The 22,599-nt window shown below is 44.1% G+C and overlaps 1 protein-coding gene across 4 annotated transcripts in view; it reads left to right on the forward strand.

The window, feature by feature from the left end:
- The window catches only part of Palm2akap2 (PALM2 and AKAP2 fusion), a 457,555-nt gene that overhangs the window by 244,551 nt on the left and 190,405 nt on the right, over positions 1 to 22,599 (forward strand). For 2 of the 4 annotated variants that reach the window (XM_021729379.3, XM_040286141.2), the window contains exons 3-4: positions 514 to 628; positions 1,693 to 1,714. Coding sequence is in view for 2 of the 4 variants with exons in the window: in XM_040286143.2 (XP_040142077.2) it covers positions 514 to 628; positions 1,693 to 1,714; positions 17,440 to 18,179 (877 nt within the window). In the remaining 2 variants the exon portion in view is untranslated. Of the gene's footprint in view, positions 1 to 513; positions 629 to 1,692; positions 1,715 to 17,439; positions 20,818 to 22,599 lie in introns of those variants that run through there. The other 2 variants (XM_040286143.2, XM_021729378.3) reach the window with 2 other exon arrangements.

Below are 22,599 nucleotides of genomic sequence, written 5' to 3' on the forward strand. Positions count from 1 at the left end.
TTTGGCAATAAAAGCCGTACCACTAAGGGAAAGGACAGCAGGCTTCCATGGGTTTTGGGCACCAGCCATTTCTTAACAGTGTTATTTCCTTTGAGCAAGACTGACCCTTCACCTTTTGGCCATCCTGAGAGCAGGGCAGTTATTTTGAAATCACTAGAATATGAAGCTACTTCCTTCAGATATTATGCTCTGTACTAGTAAACATTGTCCATCTACAAATAAGAAGCATGCCCAGGAGTTGGGCTGGAGGGGAGCTACCAAAGCACATTGCACAGTAATGACTTTGAACTTGTGGTGGTAGCCCTGGGTTGTGTTCCTTTAACCAATAGCTACCCAGTGGCAAAACTGGAAACAGAGGGCACTCTGTAATAGAAAACCTTGGCCTGGCTCCTCAGCATAATGTAAAGACTGCTAGGAAGGTCCACGTCCCCCCACAGGAAGGACGGAGCTGCTCTCTTGTCCGTGGACGGCAGGACAATAAAGCAACTTGTCCTCTGTTTGTTTGTCTTCCAGGCTGGAGCAGGAAATCCAAGCGCTCGAAAGTGAAGAATCCCAGATATCTGCCAAAGAGCAAATCATCCTGGAGAAGCTAAAAGAGACAGAAAAATCCTTCAAGGACTTTCAGAAGGTGAAGAAACCAAATATGATTTCTCTAAGTCCTGTCCATGGGGAAGCAAGCCCTAGGAAGGTGTCACCAAAGAGGCCAGTGGGTGTTGAAAAGTCAGAGCCACACACTCTGCGAAATGAGGGACAAGGGGGTGAGGATCACATGCCATCCCTAAAGCTGAGTGGCCTGCCTGTCTTTGGGCGTGGACCACGTGGTCTGCTGGGAGGCCTTGAAGAGAGTCATGAATTAACCCCGTCGACCTGCTGTCCATATCTTTTTCTGCCGAATGCCTTAAAATCTTCCCCTATTGGACTCCAGAACTCTAAAACCAATTCCTGCTCAGCAGATGAAACACTCTCCCTGGGGCTTTGCTTATGGAGTCTCTCCTTTATAAAAGGGCCAGAGGCAGTACTGTTATCAAATGGACATGAATTTCAAATACAGAGTGAAATCTAACTGTACATAAGAACAAATGACGTTGTGTAGAAAAGAGCAGCGAATCCAGAAGGCCGCTGGGCCCTGAGTATCTCAGGACCTTCCCTCCATGCTGTCCCTCCTGTTTCCGCAGTACCTCAGTGAGAGACAACCAAACTAATGACATGGATTTTAAGATGAGATTTTCTAGTATCACTTCTTCAGCACAACCCAGGATATTTTCTAGATCATTAATAAAATCCATATGATAATGAATTGATCGAAATTTGGTCTAAGGTGGGGATGGAGTGGGGCGTGGTGGCACATGCCTGTAAACCCAGAGATTCAGGAGGCTGTGGCAGGAGGACTTCGAGTTCAAGGCCAGCCTAGGCCACTTAGTGAGACCCTGTCTCGTGATAAAAAATAAAAAGGGCTGAGGATGTAATGTGCCCTTGGGTTCCATCCCAGTACCCCAAACATAAACAAAAGTTGGGGATGATAAACCTTAACAATTCCCTTAGTTTTGTGGATAATTGCCCAGAAGAAAAGAGAGCATGGGGTTCGCCTGCCACAGTCACATTCTGAGCCTGGGCCTGGGAAGGAGAGGCTGCGGGCTGAGGGACGACACCCCGCATGCGCAGTAACGCTCTGCCCTGCTTTTGTTTCCACAGAGCTTCTCCACGACGGATGGAGGTAAGTTCCGCTGCCCCACTGTAGATGGATGCTTTTCTCCTGCTTAGGGGTCTCTTAACCCAGGCCCACCAGGAGACGCAACATGTGGCTTTGCCAGGGTGTCAGATGGAAGGACAGCCCTGTGGGCAGGACCCCCGAGAAGGTCCACATTCCCCATCTTTACCGCCTCCCTTCTTTAAGACGTTTCTCTGCCTCCTGCTTCTGTTATAAAGTCGGCCATTAGTTCTCGAAGGCTCACTGCCTGGGCCTTTCGTAAAAGGAGCTCAGCAAAGAAGCGAGCTAATGTCAGGACCAGGTCCCTGCAGGAAGGGCCCATTTGTCCTGATTAAACCACACATCAGAAGGTCATTTGGCATTGAGGAAGCCTGTCTAAAGCCCCTGGTGTTTCTTTTCTTCCTTCCCTCCCTCCCTCCCTCCCTTCCTCCCTCCCTTCCTTCCTTCATCTCTCTCTCTGTTTCTTTCCCTTTCTTTCCTTCCCCTCCTTCCCTCGTTCCCTCTCTCCTTCCTTTGAATCAGAACACTGCAGTTCCTCCACTCTTCCAGGGAAACGGAGCTGGGCAGAACTTCCCTCCCTGTGGAGAGAGCTGGCCCAGAGCACAGCAAGGGTGCCCTGGCTTTCGGACCCCACTGTAGCAGGTCTTTCTCCTCCTGTCCTTTTTGATGCCCTGTTCTCTCCTCTGCCCTGTTCTGCCCTCTCCTGAGCCGTGAGGATGAATATGGGATTATGGGCTTCTGGTCCTTCACTGGGTTCCCCTGACCTCAGCTGCAAGCCTGTGATTCCCACTCTGACTTTAGTCTTCAACTAGATCTGCTTAAAAATATGGGGACTTGTTGAAGGCTCGCTCATAAGCCACCTGCTCACCTGGCTCTTGTGAGGTCAGCCTCTAGACCAGGAAGGTGATCAGGAGCCGGAAGAGTTGGACCGAAAGTGTTCCCAGTGCCATTTGGAAAAATTTGAGGAAGAATTTTAAAATGCAGTGATATATAGTGCATTTTCCTGAATCAGCCAAAGGCCAAGGACATTTGTGATAAGAATAGTTCTGACTTGGGGTCGGGGGGTAAAGATATGATTTTTTTTCCCCCTCAGCACAAAAAGGCAAGAGATCTGGATTTTTGGCTTCTGGGTAACCTTTGGGAAGATATTAAATTAAACTTCCTGCTCTCAGGTGTGTAGGCAGGACAAGCCAGCAGGGACTCTGGGAGAAGAGGACCTATGACAGTTCTAGGAAGAGAAGCTGAGCCCTTGCTCAGGTGTGACCCAGTGGGGGCCCTTGTTCTGTGCTTTGTGGGTGGGGCATGGACTGAGGAGGTGGCCTTGGTGAATTGGGGTTGCTGCATGAGAAGAGAGCCAATCCTACATGATCTGCAAGAATGCAGGACGTGTCAGGCTAGGCTGGGCTGGGGCACTGACCCACAGACACCCACTTACCTAAAGAACATAGGTTGTTCTACACTTTGACTTTGTTCCTTCCTTTCTCAAACCAGGACCTTCCCTGAATTTCTTTCTCTCTGATCATTGGGGAAGAGGAGGGCCTGCACATCTTGTCCCCAAGGCTGGAGCCTCTCTAGTCTGTGAATTAATAAGCAGAAATGAGGCCATGTTATAAGCTCTAGCTGTGTGTCTCTTTTGCACCCTGAACTTCTGCTCTCCTCCCGCGTTCCACCCCACTGTTCCCACCCATTCCCCTATGGGCTCATAGAGCTGGGAGGCATCCTGACCAGGACTGAGAAGAGGGCCTGCGAGAAAGTGGCCCTTGACTCTGTCCTCCATCACCTTTGCCAGGGTGAGTGAGCTCAGGCTTGGGAGGGTGTGAAAGTCTGAGGCATCCCAGGAAGGAATTTTCATGTTTTCAGTGTCACTCTGAATTGCGATTCCTGCCACCTATGGTTCTAACCAAGCCTGGTGCCTTCTCCATCACACCACACCTACTAGCCAAGGAGGAGGTTTGGAGGGGGGAACACAGGCTTGGAAACACGTGATCAAGGTACAGGTCATGTGTGGCCGGCGGGGAAGAACTGAATGAAGCACGTCGTCCCACTAGAGGGATTTGGGGATGTCTATTTTCTCATTCTGTGTTTCAAAGGCTCTGAGTTACCCAGACCCTCTTAGAAAGAGCCAATTGTTGTTACTAAGAACTAACAAGAAACTATTATAGAACAACAATACCTTAAGAATTAACCCTAAATTTCTGAGACACACTGTTTACAGAATCTTACATCCAGTATGGATTCTGTTAACTGTATAGATGCTGCACCTGATCAACAAAAGCACCCTCTATGTTTGAGGTGTCAAGGGGACAGCTGGCAATGTGTGTTCATGTGATGACCCTTCTTCTGGTACCCTGAATGTGTCACCCTCCATGTGTCAGAGGAAATGGCCTAATGCACTGCGGGGTCACCAATGGCTTTTGATGCCATGGTAGCGCTGGTCATCAAGAGCAGTTTATTCCAGACTTCAGTAGAGTTTCCTGTTCATGTATATTCTGATCCCCCCACCCCAACTTTTATCACATAGCAGACCCCTTAGCAAGTGGATGGGTTATTTTTACTGCCCTACACAGACACAGTGTCTTATGTAACTGTAAACTGCAAATAGTATGTGTCTCCTGTGTCTCAGCTCTTTACCCACTGAGAAGCTGGTATGATGCCCTTGGCCAGAACAGGTAAAGGAAAACGTCAGTCCTGGGATCATCTCAGTCCTTGCTGTGTGACACGGATCTAGGGTTCCCAGCCTATCCCAGTCTTTGGTGGCCTGGAGCCTTCCCTGCATCAGAACCTTTATACCAATGATTTAGAAATCTCAGCCTTTAGTTGCTTATAAGTCGTATTTTAAGGAAAATTTTTAATTTTGTTTCTCTAGTCTGTGTTCTTTATAGCTACTGTAAGTGGCAGTGCTGGAACCAAAGGCATCCTAAGTTTCTGTTCTTTTAAGTGATTGCTCTCTACCTTCTCTGAGAATGGGGAGATAATTGATGGACCTCCTTGACTTTGTAAGGAAGAGGGCAGTTATTGATGGAGGCCACCTAGAAGAGTGGAGGCCTTGTTCATTATCCCTTGGCTGCATAACTGCTTAATGATAGCCAGGCATGGGGCCTGGCACGGTGACACATGCCTGTAATCCTAGTGGCTTGGGAGGCTGAGGCAAGAGGATCACAAGTTCAAAGCCAGTCTCATCAAAAGCCAGGCACTAAGCAACTCAGTGAGACCCTGTCTCTAAAAAAAATACAAAATAAGGCTGGGGATGTGGCTCAGTGGCTGAGTGCCCCTGAGTTCAATCCCTGGTACCGCCCCCCCAAAAATAAATAAAATATTTAATGATGTCCCCTTCTGTGTCCCCTCCCATACCCCACTCTCCACTCTCTTGTCTTAGCAGAAGCCATGCCACCCCAGTCCTCAAGAAATATAACTCCTGAGCTTGTAGCCAGTGAACATTAGGTAAGGGTACCCCTGTCCAACTCATATCTGACTGGGTGCCTCCTAGAGGAAGCTGAGACATGAGCCCTGGGATCTACAAGCTCTTGAAGAGGCAGAATCCTCTATCTTCAAGTGGATTTTGTTTCTAGCTGCTAAAACTTGGAGCATGCAGAGTGCCCTAGATGTTGTATATTTAGCATAGAACTTCCTAGACACACATGTGACCCGTATGTGAGCTCTTACCTGATCAGAATGACTTGAACTTCCATCTCATTCAAATGCAAGAAGTCAGATTTACTGAGATCCCATTCCACATATTTCTGGAAATCCTCAGTGGAACTCAGAAGTTCTGCAGATCTGCTCTGGCCATTTCTTTGCTCCTGAACTGTCCCTTTGGTCCCAGATTTCCATGGACCATCATTACCAATTGGCCCTGATGCCTCAAGACAAGCTTACTTCAAGTACTGCTCTCTTTGGTCCTGCCGTGGGCTGGTTTGGAGCACCGGTCCTTCTCACAGCTCCCCACAGTGAGAGCTGAGAGATGTCTGTAGTCAAAGTTCAGGAAAAACAGAAGCGCAGCTCAGCATGGAAAAGGAGCAACTTTAGACACATGGCCACTCTCAGAGCCCCTGGCTCAAATCCTGCCTATCCTCAGAGGGCCCCACAGCCTGTTTCACAGCCATCTCCCAGCCCCCCCCCCCACCTCAAAGGCTCAGTTCCCTTCCTTGCAGTGAGAGGAACTTCAACCATGTCTCCCCTGCCTGGGATCCAGGCTCCAGCACACATAGATCCCAGAGAGAGAGAGAGAGAGAACGAACCATGAGGCTGACTCCAGCCTAACACTGCCCACCTGATCCTTATCTTATGTCCTGTTCCTTCTTCCCTTGTGCTTGATGGGGAGGAGGGTTCTATTCTCTTAGAGAAACAACCTCACCTTTGCCCTAAGAACATAAAACAGTGTAATATCAGTACATTCTGGATTGTCCATACTCGCACACAAATCAGCAAATGGTCTGGTTTTTGGTGGAGAATACAACTAATCCTCACTCAGTGTCTGTTTATAGCATGAAATTTAAGAAAGAAGAAACCTGCCAGAACTAAAGCAATATCAATGGGGAGAAAGAGGGGAAGCAGGTAGGAGATGTGGAAGAGGCAGAGGTGACAGGGCTGAGTGGATGCTGGGAGTGGCCGGCAAGCCCAGAGACTCTAGTGCAGGTGAAGCAGCAGCTACGATACAGGTTCCATTTTAATGGACATTTTGAGTTTGAGGTGATTGGGGGATATTTAGTGGAGATGCACAGTAAGCATTTAGAAATAATCATGAATGAGTGATTGATGTTCTGGGATTAGCATCACACGGAGCCCAGCTTTCTAGAATCTTCCTGCCTTTGCTTTTCCACTTCTCTCTGGGAATACCCAGATTCTTCTTGTCTCATGCCAGGGGTTGCGTTTTCTCTTCTGATAGCTTGGCAAACCTGTAATATTCATGACCTCCAAGTTATACCTTCTAAGTGGGCTTGTCAGTTTGCTTGTCCAAACACGGCTGAGGGTCTCGCTCCTTTCATAGCCACACTTAACTGTTACTGGGCTAACAGGGAGTTCACTGGGTGGTATGATTTGGAGTCTCAGAATTTTTTTGCCTGAAATTCCAGCCTGGAGTTTAGAAATCATGGAATAAAATTCTGGAGTTTGTTTTAATGCATATGAAATCAGTCTTTTGAATAAATAAGGCACATGAATTTAGCTGTATTTTCCTGTACCGTGTAGTGCCCCCATTTTCATTGTGACGATCCATGTTTGGTCAGTCCCGCCAAGTTGATAATGGCTTTCACTGGCCCATCTTTGATTCTTTTTTGGCCCCTGAATTCGTCCTAGACTCTAGAACTTTCTGATGACTCTTCCAATACACAGAGCAGTCCTGGGGCTTGAGCTCTCTGGCCAGGATCCCTCCTACCTCAGCTACTCTGCTGAATACCAGTCACTGGGCAAATGCTTGGCTTTGTTTACTCTGATCCTCTTGTCCAGTGGCCATCGCAGCGGTCCATTATGTAGGGCAGACAAGCTGCTGTCTCGGCAGTGAACCCATTGGGCCTCCCGACACCGTGCCTAATTGTATTCCCTGTTCTCTGCTACCAGATGCAGTAAATTACATTTCCTCCCAGCTCCCCAACCTGCCAATCCTCTGTTCACGAACAGCAGAACCGTAACCTGGGCAGGAGGGGACCAGCAGAACGTCTGGTAAGTCCTGGGGAGTGCTTTGGTTTGGCACCAGGACTGTCCAAGGGGCTTGCGTTTCTCTCAACTTAATAGCGAGATGGGTGCCCTGATGCCTTTACATAGGGGATCCCCTCCTTCAGCCCAACTTCAGACACAGCATGTACAGTGGCCACACAGGTAGGCACTGTCCCCTGATGGGTGATTGAAGAGCAAATGGGAGGGAATTTGAGGAAATCAGAATTTTGCCTCCGGCTCTATGGGAACGTTTCTCTGGTATTTATGGTCTTTATATCTGTCTTTACTCTTAATCTGTAGTGTACCTTCAGGGAATTTTATTTCCCTCATTCAAATTGCACAAATTGAAAGCACTCTGATAGAAGCTGGGTGGAAAGTATTTTCAAAGCATATGAGACCATTGCAGGAACCCCTGGGGAATTGAACTGTTTGTATAATTTGAATCTGTAGTTCCAAGTCTTCCCAGTTCTGGAGTTATTTAGATTTTGGGGGGTGGGGCGAAGTAGCAATTTAAAGATTAAATGTTTCTTACTAATATTTCTGACAATGGTAAAGATTCTAAAACAAGACATTGATGAGCGTAGAGTCTACAGAGAGCCATGCTTTGTTTCTTGTGAATGTGCCTCAGAAATCAGAACCGGAAGGATGCGAATAATAAACCCCTACACCAACTCATTTGCTCCACACAGAAGTGCACCGAGGGCTGGAGATTCAGTGAAAACATGAGTTTCCCAGAGTTGCACAGTTAGTGACAAGGTAGGCAAATTCAAATAGGAGCAACAGGTTTCACACTGTCTCCTCTAGGTAAGTCTGTTTAAAACAAAGCATGTAATGGCATCTTGTAAAGCAAAATGGTCATGTACTTTTAAGCCAGAAGTCTTTTATATAGGCCTAATCTGAATATTTTATGACATAAGCATAATATTAAAATAATATAAAAAGTTTTAATGTAAAAGTGAAAGGAAAGCAAGAATTGACATAACTGTCATGTCCACTGGCTAAATCTAAATGCCTACTGGGCATCTCTGCAGACACCTCAGGATACTATTTTTACATACAGACTCAGAAAGTTCTAGAACTAGATGGGACTGTAAGTGATGTCTGGCCAAACCTGGACCAGGTCCACATGTCCCTGGACAATTAGAGGATGGATATCCCAGAATCTACAAAGGAACCACTGGCAGTCACTTAAACTGTGGGCTCTTTTGGGTGCTCCGAGACACACTTCTGAGATCAACATGCATACCAAATGTTGAAAAGTCACACGTCTCCCTGCTTGTTACTAGAGACTTGGGGGATTGATTGTTTCCTCCCAACTCCTCTCTGTAAGTTCCTGCCCCTCATAGGATGGGTAATACGATCCAGCTAATGGATCAGCTCATGGATGGGGTAGCACATGTATATGGGACTTAATTTTAAGAGATAGGGAAAGGATTTGCACACTGTTGGTGATCAAGGAACATGAAGTTCAAGAATAACAATGTGCTTTGTAAATGGGGAATTCATGTGCGACCACAGCCTGGCATCCTTCATGTTTGAATATACTGCAAAACCATATTCACCTAAGTAGTAAATGCATTTTTAAAAGCATGAGTGATCAGAATCTTTTTAAAAATAAGTTTTCATCTGCTTTTGTTTATTAGCTGAGAACTAATTTGCATAAATGCTTTACTCTGGGAATACATATAAGGAAAGGTGTGGAAGGAATCAAATTTCATGTGGTTGACTCCTTTGTCTGGGCTGCTTCTAGAATGAGCAAACTATCCATTGTAGTTAACTGTGGCCACACAGAGCCCATATGGCATGCCAACCAGTGGCACTCATCAGTAGAATTCTAGATACAATCCATCCTACGTTAAGGACATCCTTTTTGAAATTTGCAAGATCCTAGAGCCATTTTTGTAAGTGTCATCTGTCATGATGGCATGATGCAGACATTCTAGTTGTTTGGTATTAGAAGGTTTCAGACTCTGTATAATTAAAATTTATTTAGAACCGTTGCTCTTCAGAACCGGGAGGCATGTACCCCAGTCCCTTATACTAATGGTTGAATCCTTGCTATAATGGCCCTCCGCAAAGAGGTCCTCAAACAACAGTCACACACTTCAGTGGTTGCAGCCTGATCTCCTCCAGGTTGCCCATTCTGTCTCTAGATGGTTCTGACTGTTGGAAAATTCATCCTCTGATGGAGCTATCATTTATCTACCTTCATCTTCCATCTCTTGTTCCTTCTCCTTCCCCCTGGAGCTGCTCAGAACAAATCCAAGTTGGTGTTCTTTCAAGCATTTGAAAATGACAATCCCTTCCTGTCTTTCCCAGATCCTCACTTTAAATGTCCTTTCCGCCACTGTCCCAGCCCCTGGTCCCGAGATGATGAGACTGTTTGGCAACACCCTCTGCCATCTCTGCCCCTCTCCTCTGCACACTCCCCATTTTGTCTCTAGTCTTCTTGAAACAAGGTGGGCAGAGCTGTCCAATGCACCCCGAGAGAGGCTGACCAACCCCTGCAATGAAGCAAGATGCCACACACCAGTGGCTGCCTCTGTGGCGTCTGGCCTTTCAGCTTCTCTTTCTACAGTAAAGTTTCACCTGCCTGCTCAGCCTTGCTGTTGCCTTTTCTGGGTGAGGCCTCATTTCTGAATCCTTTCAGTGGAAACCTGCAGTCTACCACCTCCCTCCTGTTCACACAACACGTCACCTGCTCAACATGTAGAAGCACCTACAAAAATCATTCCTTCATCTCAAAAGACAAAAATAAGAATGAGCTATGAACCTTTCTGCCCTTTGTCAATTTGATATGACTTATATTTCTTTTTGTAAGCTTGTCTCTAGCAGATGTTGGGGATTCCATGGAGCCAAGGCAGGGAGGTGGAGGGGAAAGTTACAGGACGTGACAGTCGGGGCTCTGGTGTTCTCTCTCATCTCAAACATAGCGGCTTCCCCTCCTTGTATTTCCATTGTATTTTCATTTCTGCATCAAATTCCATTTGAATAAAGGGTTTGGCAGTTTTGAAAGTAGAAAAAAAAACTTTATTATATATTGTTAGAGTCTTTGTAACTCATGATTATGGTACTTGATAGCCTCACTCTGCTTCAGTTGAGTACCACCTTGAATCTGAAATGCAATCTTCCATTATTTTTCATCATTTCACATTGAAAAAAAATATTGCATGTTGAAACCAAAGTTAGAGCCTGTGGCACACCACAGGGTCCCAGTTTGCAGTTAACAGGCTCAATTGCCAGCACCTTTCCTGATGTTCAAGATTCCTGAGACAAAGTCAGGGAGAAGGAAACTGGGACCCTGAGCCCAAAGCACCGAGGACCTTTCTGACTGTGGTGCTTGGTTGGTTTCAGTCTTCTCATCAGAGCTTTGATCTCAGTGGTATTCTTGCTGGTAATTTTCAGACTAGCATCTGTTTCTCTTTACCAAAAAGATAAACACAAAATCAGAGACGAGAAACTGACTTTTGCCTTTGCTATCCAAGGACATCACACCCATGCTAATTTTTTTTTTTCAGCAATGAAAATCTATTCTGTCACAGTCTTGGAGGCTAGAAGCCTGAAATCAATGTCTGCAGGACTGGTTCCTTATGAGGGCTGTGAGAATCAGTTTCATGCCTCTTCCCTAGCTCTTTAAAGGGTCATTTATGTATAGACACTTGGATTTCTTTTCACTGACTCATGACAGTTGTACATATCTCTAGGGATCAGTGTAATCGATCAGTGTGTGAATACAACATGAAATGATCAAATCACATGATTAGCATTTCCATCTCTGTTCTTTGTGTTGGGAACTCCTGTCCTCTCATTCTTTATGAAACATGTAATAAAATGTTGTAAACTGTAGTCACCCCACTGTGCTGTAAAATAGTAAGGTATCTTGGGAACATAAATAATTCAAAGAAAAAGTTTGGGATGAGAGGGAGACTCCACTGTGAATTAATTTCCTCATTTTCATTGTTGTCAGTATCATAAGAGCTGATTTCACATTTCCAACCTTGAGAGAGGGTGTGCACACCTATGTAAAAGTATAATCGTGTGCTCTGAGGGTGAAAACTACACATATGTGTGTTCCTTCAGTCATCCAAGTAGACGCATCACTTGTTAATCACATGTCAGGTTGCAGTGCCGGCTCCTGAATGTTTCTTGTACTGGGGGACCCTAGCTAGGCGCCCCTGGTGGGTGAGAGTCGCCATCTGCCTGTCTGCTGCTCTCCTGATGCACTTTGCACATCCCTGACTCCGCCATCTGCCTGTCTGCTGCTCTCCTGATGCACTTTGCACATCACAGCTGTCCACAGCACCATGACACAGCAGAGCTGCTAGTTTTCATCATACAAATGAGAAAAATGAGGCCCAGAGATGTGGAGTGACCCCGAGTCGGAAGCTGATCCACTGCGTTTCTGCCTCCCCCTGACTAACGACAGCGGACATGTGGTACCTGTACTTTCCGTGTGAACCTCAGCCTTATTCTTCCTCCCATGATCCCAGAAGGACAAAGGAAGTGAGTTGGGAGAAGCCCCGAGTCAAGGGATTCAGCACTGATGGAATTCTCTACCCTCCAGGAACTTGGTCTTGTTTTGTGTGTTCTTGGATTTATTTCTCAAAAGAAGTCACGTCACTTGCTCCCCAGCTTCCCTGTGTCAGATGACCTCATTCCCCTTCTCTCAGCTCCCGACAGCCTTTACAGTTGCTTGCTGTTTGCTCGAGGTGGAGGAAACAGGCAACAGGGAGTGGATGGGGCCTGGGGAATGGGCTGGAACCTGGACCCGGCTGATCTGCTCTTCATACCCATCCCATCTCCGGGCCCCTGAGCCTCAGGCCACAGTGGCTTCTGTCCTGAAGCCCTCACCTTGGCTTTTTGGTAGCTGACTTCCCAGGGGCCTCTCTGTCTCCTCCATACCTAGGTGTCTTCAGAACCCAGACCCTAGAATTATCACCCCCCATTGAGGTGAGTCTCCTCCTTCAGGGAGGGTCTCCTACTGATGGAAGAACTAGGGGGAGCAAGAACCAAGAAACCGTACACAGAGGTGCAAAATCAAAGCACTTTAACGCTGTTTGTTTGCATCCCTCTGAAGAAGCCAGCCATATCTTGTTTTGTTTGTTTGTTTTTGCTTCAGAGATTGAACCTAGGATGCTTATCTACTGAGCCACATCCCCAGCCCCTTCTTTATTTTTTATCTTGAGACCATGTCTCGTTGAGTTGCTTAAGGCCTCACTAAGTTTCCAAGATTGGCTTTGAAACTTGCAATCCTCCTGCCTCCGCCTCCAGAGCCGCTGGGATGACAGGCCTGCGCCACCCTGCCCGACTGCCACAGTGGTTCTGATTCTTCACTCATAGTGCTCAGCTGTCTCCCTGGATTGTTGGAAGGGTTAGTGAAAGTGCTTTATCTACTCCATCAGTATGTAATGGTTTGGAAATCCATAGTTAAATATGTTGTTGCATAAAAGTGTACTTCCATACCCCAGTCAACCTGTGAGTGAAGTGTTCCTTGAACTGTCTTGTATCTCATACGTTTCACTTCTTGCCCAAGTTCTTCCTCCAGGAAGTTTTGGAGAACTGTTACTTTTGCATATGTCTATGGGGCTCTTTTGGAATCTCCTTCAGGGGCTCCCCAGAAAGCCCCTCCCCTCAAGAATACTTTTCCTTCCCCGCCTCTCCAAGATGAACAGAAGCACCAGGCCCCTCTGACCCTCATCACTGTACAAACTGCAGGCACTTCCAGCATGGGAAAGCGTGAGGGCAGCCAGAGGCAGATTGGAGGGCATTCTTGGTGGTGAGAGACAAAGGCCTTCGAGAGGCTTTGGAATAAACTTCTTGGCAGCAGTCAGAAGCAAAAGAGGATTGAAAATTGGGTGCATTAGGCTAGGTGTGGTGGGCCAATCCTGCAATCCCAGCTGCTTGGGAGACTGAGGTAGGAGAATCCCAAGTTCGAGGCCCCTTTAACAACTTAGCGAGACCCTATCTCAAAATAAAAATATATAAATAAATAAAAAGAGCTAATAGAACACATGCTTAGCAGGTGCCATGGGTTCAGTCCCCAGTACCAAAAGAGAAAGAAACAGAACAAAACCCCCAAAATGTTGAATTTAAAAGTGAAGTCTTATTATTCTACTTGTTCATATCCACTATCATTCATAGTTTGTGCATTTTGGAGAACTGAAGCAAAATCTAAGTGCTTACTCATACAGAATACATTTAAGATAAATCTTCACACCTCCTGTGCAATTTTCTGAATGTCTAAATAACATCTCATGTTATTCTCCAGGAGGACCAAATATTGTTCTTGAGGTAAGCCAAATATTCTTGAAGGGTTCAAGAGTAAGTGCAGGAAGGAATCAGGAGCATATCCTTGAGGAACCTGCTAAAAATCTGATTCCTTTAAAGGCTTGTGTTTTATCTGAGGGGAAAAATATGAATATTGCATTTTATTGCATAACATATCTTAAATTTGTCTTATTATAAAAGTATGTTAAAAAGCTTAAAATATTCTACACTCAGATTCTAGAAATATTGAAAGAAACATGCATAACATGTAAACATAGATGCACTATATAACCCTAATAAAACATGTCACATATGGTTCATTGGTGTGGCTGTGTCATTACCTCACCCCTTTATGTGTTGATCTACTTAACCTTCCTAGCAAAGAGCTCATCATACCTTTGTTCTTTCCAGTCTCTGATTCTAGGAGCAGAACAAGGTAAAGTGAGGTTTATTGTGTTGGGGGGTTGGGGAGGGATTGAAACGACAATAACATGTCCTCATTAGCACCAAAGGAAGAGGGACATTTCTAAACATTTCCGTGCTAATAATTTGTATCCTTCACATACATATGTGAAAATAAAAATATTTTGTTCTATATTTTGTATTGATGGTGGGTCAATGCGTCGTTTTGTTTGCCTGACTCTGGATGATTGGGGATAATTCAATATTGTACCTGCGAACTGACAACCTATGTCTCTTGAGTGTGTTAATGGTAGTAAGATAGAACATTGTGGCCCAAGACTGTGCTTTTTAATATAATTGTAATATTTCAAGAACAGGCTTTTGGAGACCATGCAAAATTTTAAATTCATATTTCACTTCCCTGATGACATCATGTAGAAAATCAGGAAATAACTGAGATGAATTTTTCTTTTGACATCACAATCTTAGTGTGTGAGCCCATGTACCTCAGTGACAAATAATGGCTGGCCTTCCATTGTGTCACTTGAGAAAACTCAAAATCCTAATACAAAACAAGTGAAACCTCTAAGATAGTAATGGTGAAAATTGGGCATTGCCTTTTGCTCCTTAATCTTGTTGGTGAAGTGTGAACTGTTAAAAGACTGTCTTGTTATGCAAGCAGACAGAACGATATCATTGCTGTTTTTTAAAATCAGTTTAAACATTAATTACTGTATGTAACTTCTTATTGGTGTCATATTATTATACAAAGTACTTGTGACTATGTTAAGACCATCAGATTAGACTCTTTAGTTAATAGCATTTGTTTCGTGGGTGTGAATGTCTGGAACCTTCTATACAAAAGGTTCTAAGGTGGGTGCTGGCAAAGTAGGAGAGTCATAGAAAGGTGGCAGGCAGCAAGTTTACTTTCAAGGATCCTAAAAGTCTATGAAGGTGATAAAACATTCCCACAAACAATTATACTGCTGGGTGGAAATTGTTAAGTGCCCTCAGATAAGTTTAGAAAAAGTGTTCAGAGAATCTAAAGGAGAGGATAACTTAGAGATGGGAGGACCCAAGAAAGCTCATGGGAGAGGGGCAGTTGACCTTGACATTGATGAATGGGTCCTATTTGGTTGTGTAGAAGGTCAAAAGAAGGACATTTCAGAAAGGAATCATAAAAACAGGAAATACTTAGGTATGGAATGGTGTTACATGGTTGTGCTCAAGGAAAAGGGAGCGATAGAATATATGTTTGAAAAGATAGTTTGGATCTTCTTAGCAGGTACATATTCAGAAAGGTGGGGACTCAAACCATGATAAGCAAGGCTCTAGAAGTCTGCCATCGGACAGGGACAAAGGGCAGGCTAGGCCAAAGGACAACAGGCACAGGGGGATGCTGGGCTATGTCCTGGCAACAGTGAGAGGTTTATTGTGGCCAGAGTGTGTGGAGCACAGAGGGCTGGGAGACAAGGCGAGAAAGAGGGTCGCAGGCCACTTCTGAAGGGAGCTGGCCAAGGGGTGGAGTTTGGTGTTTATCCTCTGTTGACAAGAAGCAGCAGAAGGTTTCCCAGTAAGGTGACTTCATGGGCAAGATGGTGAACAGGCATGGCACAGGCTTGGCAAACTTTTCCTATAAATGGCCAGATGGTCAATGTTTTAGACTTTGTGGACCACATAGGATCTCTATTGCATATTCTTTATTATATTTTTTCTTCCTTTCCTCCTCCTCCTCCTCCTCCTCCTCCTCCTCATATTCTTTATATTTTTCTTCCTTTTCTTCCCCTCCTCCTCACCCTCCTCCTCACCCTCCTCCTCACCCTCTTCCACGCCCCACCCTCCTCCTCCCTTTTAAAACTGTGAAAACCTCTGGTCATGCAGAAGGAGGCCCCAGGCTGCCTTTGGCTCTCTGGCAATAGCCACTGTCCCTGAGAGAGTGGAAGAGAGAAGAGTCAGGAAACTTGGAAGAAGGCTGTCGTGCGGGGTGAGGCTGTGGGGGCGTGAAGTGGTGGTGAGGAGATGCAGGGGGTGGTCTGAAGCAGGTCTCCCTTGCAGTGATTGTTTGGCTGTGAGGTGAGAAGTTAGGAAGAAGACCATGAATCATGTGAGACTCTGACTTGAGAGACGGAGTGAGTAGGTGGTGCTGGGGGTTTTAACACCAAGACTGTGGAAGAGTCTCATGAGAAGGTGGGATCACGTTGAGGCTGCTGAGTCGGACGTGTCAGTGCATCATCCAGGTAAAGAGGGCCCCCACAGGTGGCTCTGTGGGCCTGGGACCCAGCTTCCTCCCATCCAGAAAGTGTGCCTCACAGGGAGCCTATGAGGGAAAGGACTTGAAAGGATGAGGTGTCCTGAGAGTGTGTCTATAGGACAGGAAAGAGCTGGTCCTCAGGAATACCAGATTGGCAGCAGGTGGGGGATGAGTCGGAGGGGACAAGACTGGAGAGTCCGCTTCCCCAGTAGGAAGTTCTTCCAACAATCCAGGGAAGAGGAAAGGAGTCTCATGTTGGGTCATGGCAGTGGAACAGAAAGAATATGACAGAAAAGACATTAAGGGGCAGGATGGCAGGGACTTGGCACTGTGTACATGGAAGAAGAAAGAACCTTCTGCGATTTCATCCTTAGACTGTAGTGTCATAGGACGCCACTGCGTCTGTCTTGTTCTTTTCCTAGTTCTTGTTTTGGAAACGTCCCTACTGACTGAAGTACTTACAAAGCAAGTGACATGAATAACTTCACACCTTGTAATTTTTGCAAACACCCTGTTTTATAGCACAGTAGAGGATATCCATGTCTCTCCTAGAAAAGCCTGGGCATATTCGCCCTCATAGCAAAAGGAAATACAGAGAACTAGAGATGTGGCTCAGTGGTGGAGACCTTGCCTAGCACGTGCAAGTCCCTGGGTTTGATCCCCAACATCACAAAAGAAAAGAAAAACAGGAGGGGAAAAAAACAGGAAATGAGAACACTTGAGGAAAGAGTTGACAAAAGATTTAAGGTTTCGGAACTGGGACACATCTTAACCGAGGGCTTTTAGATTGTCTGTAAACCTAGGGAAGCCCATAACCAAGGTAAATGTGCGGGTTGTCAGTCTTCCTGTAATTCTTTCTGCCTAAATCTAAAGTCTCGTGTGAACTTATTTTATCAGTTCTTCCTTGAAAGTCTCAGTGTCATTGAGATACAGTAACTGTGTACTTCTGTCTTCCCAGTGCATTAAGCTGCTGTGTTAAAACGCACACGCAACCGCCTCTGTCCACGATGTGCACCTCACTCTAACACTCAGGATGCTTGGCGGTTAGAATAGAGAGGGCACAGAGCCATTTTTTTTTTTTCCTGTCTGTTTGGCAATTAACCAATCACTGGCTTTTTTTGTTGTAACATGCACTTCCTTTCTCTTGTTTTCATTCAAGCTGTGTACGCCATGGAAATTAATGTGGAGAAAGACAAACAAACAGGAGAGACCAAGATTCTCTCTGCATCTACCATTGGCCCAGAGGGGGTCCATCAGAGAGGAGTCAAAGTCTATGATGATGGTACCAAAGTAGTGTATGAGGTGCACTCGGGAGGCACCGTGGTAGAAAACGGAGTGCACAAATTAAGCGCAAAGGATGTGGAAGAGCTTATTCAGAAGGCTGGACAATCAAGCTTGAGAGGAGACCACATGTCAGAAAGGACTGTGATTGCGGACGGAAGCCTCAGCCACCCCAAGGAACACATGCTCTGCAAAGAAGCCAAGTTAGAAATGGTCCATAAATCTAGGAAAGATCACTCTCCTGGGAACCCAGGGCAGCAGACCCAAGCCCCCAGCACGGAAGGGCCAGAAGCAAGCTTGGATCAGCCCGTCACCATGATTTTTATGGGCTACCAAAATATCGAAGACGAAGAGGAGACGAAAAAGGTGCTAGGCTACGATGAAACCATCAAGGCTGAGTTGGTCCTCATCGATGAAGACGATGAGAAGTCATTGAGAGAGAAGACAGTGACGGATGTGTCCACCATTGATGGGAATGCAGCCGAGCTTGTGTCCGGGAGGCCGGTCTCAGATACCACAGAACCCTCGTCCCCAGAAGGGAAGGAAGAGAGCCTGGCCACAGAGCCAGCCCCAGGTACCCAAAAGAAAAAGCGCTGTCAATGCTGTGTTGTCATGTGACCACTTCTTTCTTCCCTCTTCCTCTGGGCAGCCTCTCTACTCTCCACCACTTACATAGACCTCACTCCACCACTAACTGCAGTACTGTGAACTGGGAGCAGACACCTGCCTTGCCTTGCAGTTGGATTGCTTTGATCTCTCTTAATTTTTTTTCCTTCTCACCTGAGAAACAACGTGCATGTGTGTGCTCCATTTTTTTCCTCCCAAGAACTTGCTTTTCCTCTCAACCTTTCTTTTGTATCTTCGAGAATGAATCGGTTCCTTTCTGCTCGATTGGAATGGACTCTTCATCTCAGCCAATTATCTAGTAGCCTTAATTTACTTGACTGGAATTGAACCCATTGGCACGGGGGCTTTCATTTTTCTAGAGTGTTCCTCTAACATAGTCACACACACACACACACACACACGCCACCACGTCCCTGACTTCTCACTGCCTCCCTCACTGTGGATCTTGTTTTTCTGTCTCATGTGGCAAAATGCTGTGGGCTCCAGCTGGTTGCTAGTGTAGCCAAAAGTGGACCTTCCTTAATCTGTCCATTCTAGGGTGATGCTTTTTGCTGCCTTATGTATGCTTCCAGATTACAGTATTGTGTGTCTGTGGCTTTCCTTCTGTTAAAACCTGAATCGAAGTTCATGGGAAAGAAAGAACCCAGTGTGTGTCACAGATGAAGTATAGGCCTGAGTCTAACCACTGCCCATCAGCAGCTGTGTCTCTTTCTATGGCTTAACCCATGAACCCTTTATACAAGAAGCACCGTTTTAAATTTTCTAAGGACATGAGACGACCATTGTTTTAAGCCTCAGTCGAGATCTCCAAGCTCAGACAGGCCAAATCCATGAGCCTTGTTTCTATTCTTTAAAAAAAAAAAAAAAAGTAAATTTTTATATTGTTTTTCTTTTTCATGGATATTTTCTGATCATGTTAATCTACTTTCAACGAGAGGATCATTTTGAGAAGTATCTCTGCAGTGACCACATTTCTAAAACAGTCTTTCTGACCTACAGTGGTTGCTTCCGTGCTCCCACTTCATCTAGGATGGTGCTGTCAGCATTAACTGTCCATCTCCTGTGCCCGGTTGATTCGAGTCTTGCATCTGTCCTCTTTTCTTTCTGTTCCCATGAGAATGTTTCAGGTAACTTCGACATGTAGGTTTACCTGCCCTTCAAAAACCCTCTTTAAGATGTTAAAAAAAAAAAGTTGAAAGATGAAGAAAGACTTATCTTCTCAGTGTCAAGTACTTAAATTCATTCATCACAGGCACACTGACTGAGCTCCTCGGAGCTCTGTTTCTTAAACTTCTGGAGATTCTGAACATCAGGAATACTTTTTATCTAGAACGTGATGGAGTCCTTGAAATAAATTCTTAGTGCTGCCCCAAAGTGAACAGCCCATGCATGTACAGTAAAACCAAAGGGAAGGAATTTTAAAAAGAATAATAATAGAGTAATGAAATAAAAGTGTATTCTTTACCTAATTTTAATAAAAGATAGCGTCACTTTAAGTTATGTGCCCAGATGCTTGTAGCATCATGCACATCATTCACAGAATTATCTATATTGCCATAGAACCTGGTTTCAAAAACAGCATGACACATTACTTAAAGTCTTAACTCCTGCCGAAAGGAGCTCAGAAAAAAATCAAGGTAGTCTCGAGGATGTGTTACAGAAAATGTAATTTGTCCTATTTAGTCGGCTCAGTGCTAAATCTATTATTATTTTTAAATGTCTTGGCTTGTAACTGTATTTATTCCAATTGAAGAGGGAAAACTGACATTTTTAATTTCCCACAGTTATTTTTTCTCAAATAATTAAATTTTTAATGAGCACAAAATGATTCATTTCACCTCTAATAGGGAAACAGAAAAAAAACAAAAAGGTAAAGGAAGGAAAAAAAAAACAAAGGAGTTAAGTTCTGCTTTCTAAAATGATTCCCTCCACAGCTTTGTTTTGGATAACTGAGAGAATTATCTCTAAGTCTCAGGTTCACCAAAGTAGCTTCAATGGAGTGAAACTGCTCTATTATCTAGAAACCTGGTTTTAATGTCTATAAGTCTCACTACTCTGGATCTCATCTTCCTCAAGAAATGATCATTTAAATATTTCAATATTAAATAAAATAAAAAGTAGATAAACCTATTTCCTTGGAAGGAGAAAATGGTTTTAATGTTTTGGACAATCTATTATTTTAAGAATTTACTTAGGAAAGAAACAATCTAAAGGTTTGCCATAGTTTTATCCTTTTTACTCACTTGGGGATTAAATCTGTTCCATGTAAGTTGTTAAAAAGCACAGTTAGCAAATAGAATGGCAGAGCCGGTTCTTTCTGATGAACAGAATCGGTCTTGGGAGTAGATGACTCCCTGAAACGATCTGTCCTTTCCTAAGTGAATGATTTACCCATGAAGAAAACAGTCTGCACCCCTTCTTACAACACGGCTCCTACGGTCAGAAAGACCAGTGATAATCCACCCGCATTCATCACTTGGGAATTGTGACTGGCAAATACTATGAATTAGACCTCTATACTTTTATGATTAAAGCTTATCATTTAATGGGTTTCAGGAAGATGTGTTGCCTTTCTTAAATTTATTTGTGGCCACAGTAAATGAAGGTGTGTTTGAATATGGCATCTATATATTTGTCTATTTTCTATGATTTTCCTGTCTTAATGGGGGATGCAGGCTCAGCCAGCCCTTTTACGGGATGCGACCTACAATCCCACCTACAGCAGCAAGCTACCCTCTTAACGATGAAAATGTAAATGGAGTTCTGATTGTAAGCATTCTGCCTTTCCTGCTGCTATTGATATTCTCTCTCTGAAAATTGTATTATGCATGGTATGGCCCCCTTTAAGGATGCAGGGTATTTGGTTACATAACCAGACTAACTAAAGAATCAGTAATAAAGCTCCAAAACCATGATTCCCAATTAAACTAATGTTTAGCTGAGCTTTCTTTTAGAATTTTAGGATCAGCTCCCTTTTTAAATAAAAAGAGGAACTGGATGCTTGGTGTACACCTATAATCGCAGAGACTTTGGAGGCTGACTTAGGAGAATTGCAAATTTGAGACCAACCTCTGCAATTTAGGGAAACCCCTTCAGCAACTTAGAGAGATGCTGTCTAAAAATAAAAATAAAAGGATTGGAGGGCTGGGGATATAGCTCAGTTGGTATAGTGCTTGCCTCGCATGCACAAGGCCCTGCCTGGTAAAGGGCCCTTGGGTTTAATTCCTAGTGCCGGAAATTAATTAATTAATTCTTGATGACTTAGTATCTTTGACTTTTTTTTCTTTATCTTCCTTTTTTTGTTTTGTTTTATTTTTAAGACAAAACTTAAGGTTTTTTTTTTTTTTTTACCTTTTACCTCTTTCACTCATGATAATATTATTTTTCTTAAAAACCAAAAAATAATTGTCTCTAAAAGTGATTTGCTAGTGTCCAGTGATATCACTTAATATCGGGGCTCAAGAGGAAAAGAGCTAGGGAATTCCCTCCTGGACAAACCCAAAACATTATTTCCTAAAACCTCCTGAGCAATCTTAAAATTATTCAAAGGCTTTTAGGAAACTCAAATTCTAGAGTTAATTTGTTTTATTAAGTTACTCTTAGAAATGTTATTATACATGTATTTGCTTCAAATAACCATCTTCTCCAGTTTGCTTTCTGGTGATAAATGTGTTTCTCTACATGCAAATAGAGTATCTTATTTCTATTAGGGTCAGACTTTTATAGAAGTGGGGAAATGATATGTAGAGAGTTTCCTGGATATATGTTATCATTTCTGGGACAAAACATTGGAGTCACATGGGAACATCTTATTTTCCTTAACTTCTTGCAGAATTTCATGTCAAGGGATTATTGAAAACTACCATTTATTTAATGCCGATGTACCAATGAATATCAATGTCCTCAAAAGAGGAGGAAAGAGTATATGTTGATAGAGGCAGAAATCAAACTACCATACCCATCTTCCTTTTTAAAAAGCATTGTTGACCTTGTCCATTTAAAAACAGAGAAAATGCACTGAGTAATGTTCCAACGTAAAATCTAGAAACTCAGTCATCTCTGTTCATCACAGAACCCACCAGAAAGTTCAACTCGCTAATGAACGCTCTTCTTGTAGATGTCTTTTCATTTCCTGCAATGTTAGATTACAACAGTAACCATTCCAAGGCAGGCAGTCTCCTGTTGTATTTCTGCATCATGCACATTAGTAATCAAAACTACAAATTCTCTGCATATTTAAGAAAAGGTCTCAAAATTTTATAAATATGCAATCTTTGGGAAGCTCCTCGATTTCTTAAGCAACATCTATTGAACTCTACTGATGAGGATAGAACCAAAAAGTACCCTTTGTCCTCTGGGTTAGAAAAACACAATGAAACCTGGGAGTTGCTGGTATGTATCATAAAGTAGT

The sequence above is a fragment of the Ictidomys tridecemlineatus genome, chromosome 4 (assembly GCF_052094955.1).
Source record: "Ictidomys tridecemlineatus isolate mIctTri1 chromosome 4, mIctTri1.hap1, whole genome shotgun sequence".
NCBI classification, from domain to species: domain Eukaryota; kingdom Metazoa; phylum Chordata; class Mammalia; order Rodentia; family Sciuridae; genus Ictidomys; species Ictidomys tridecemlineatus.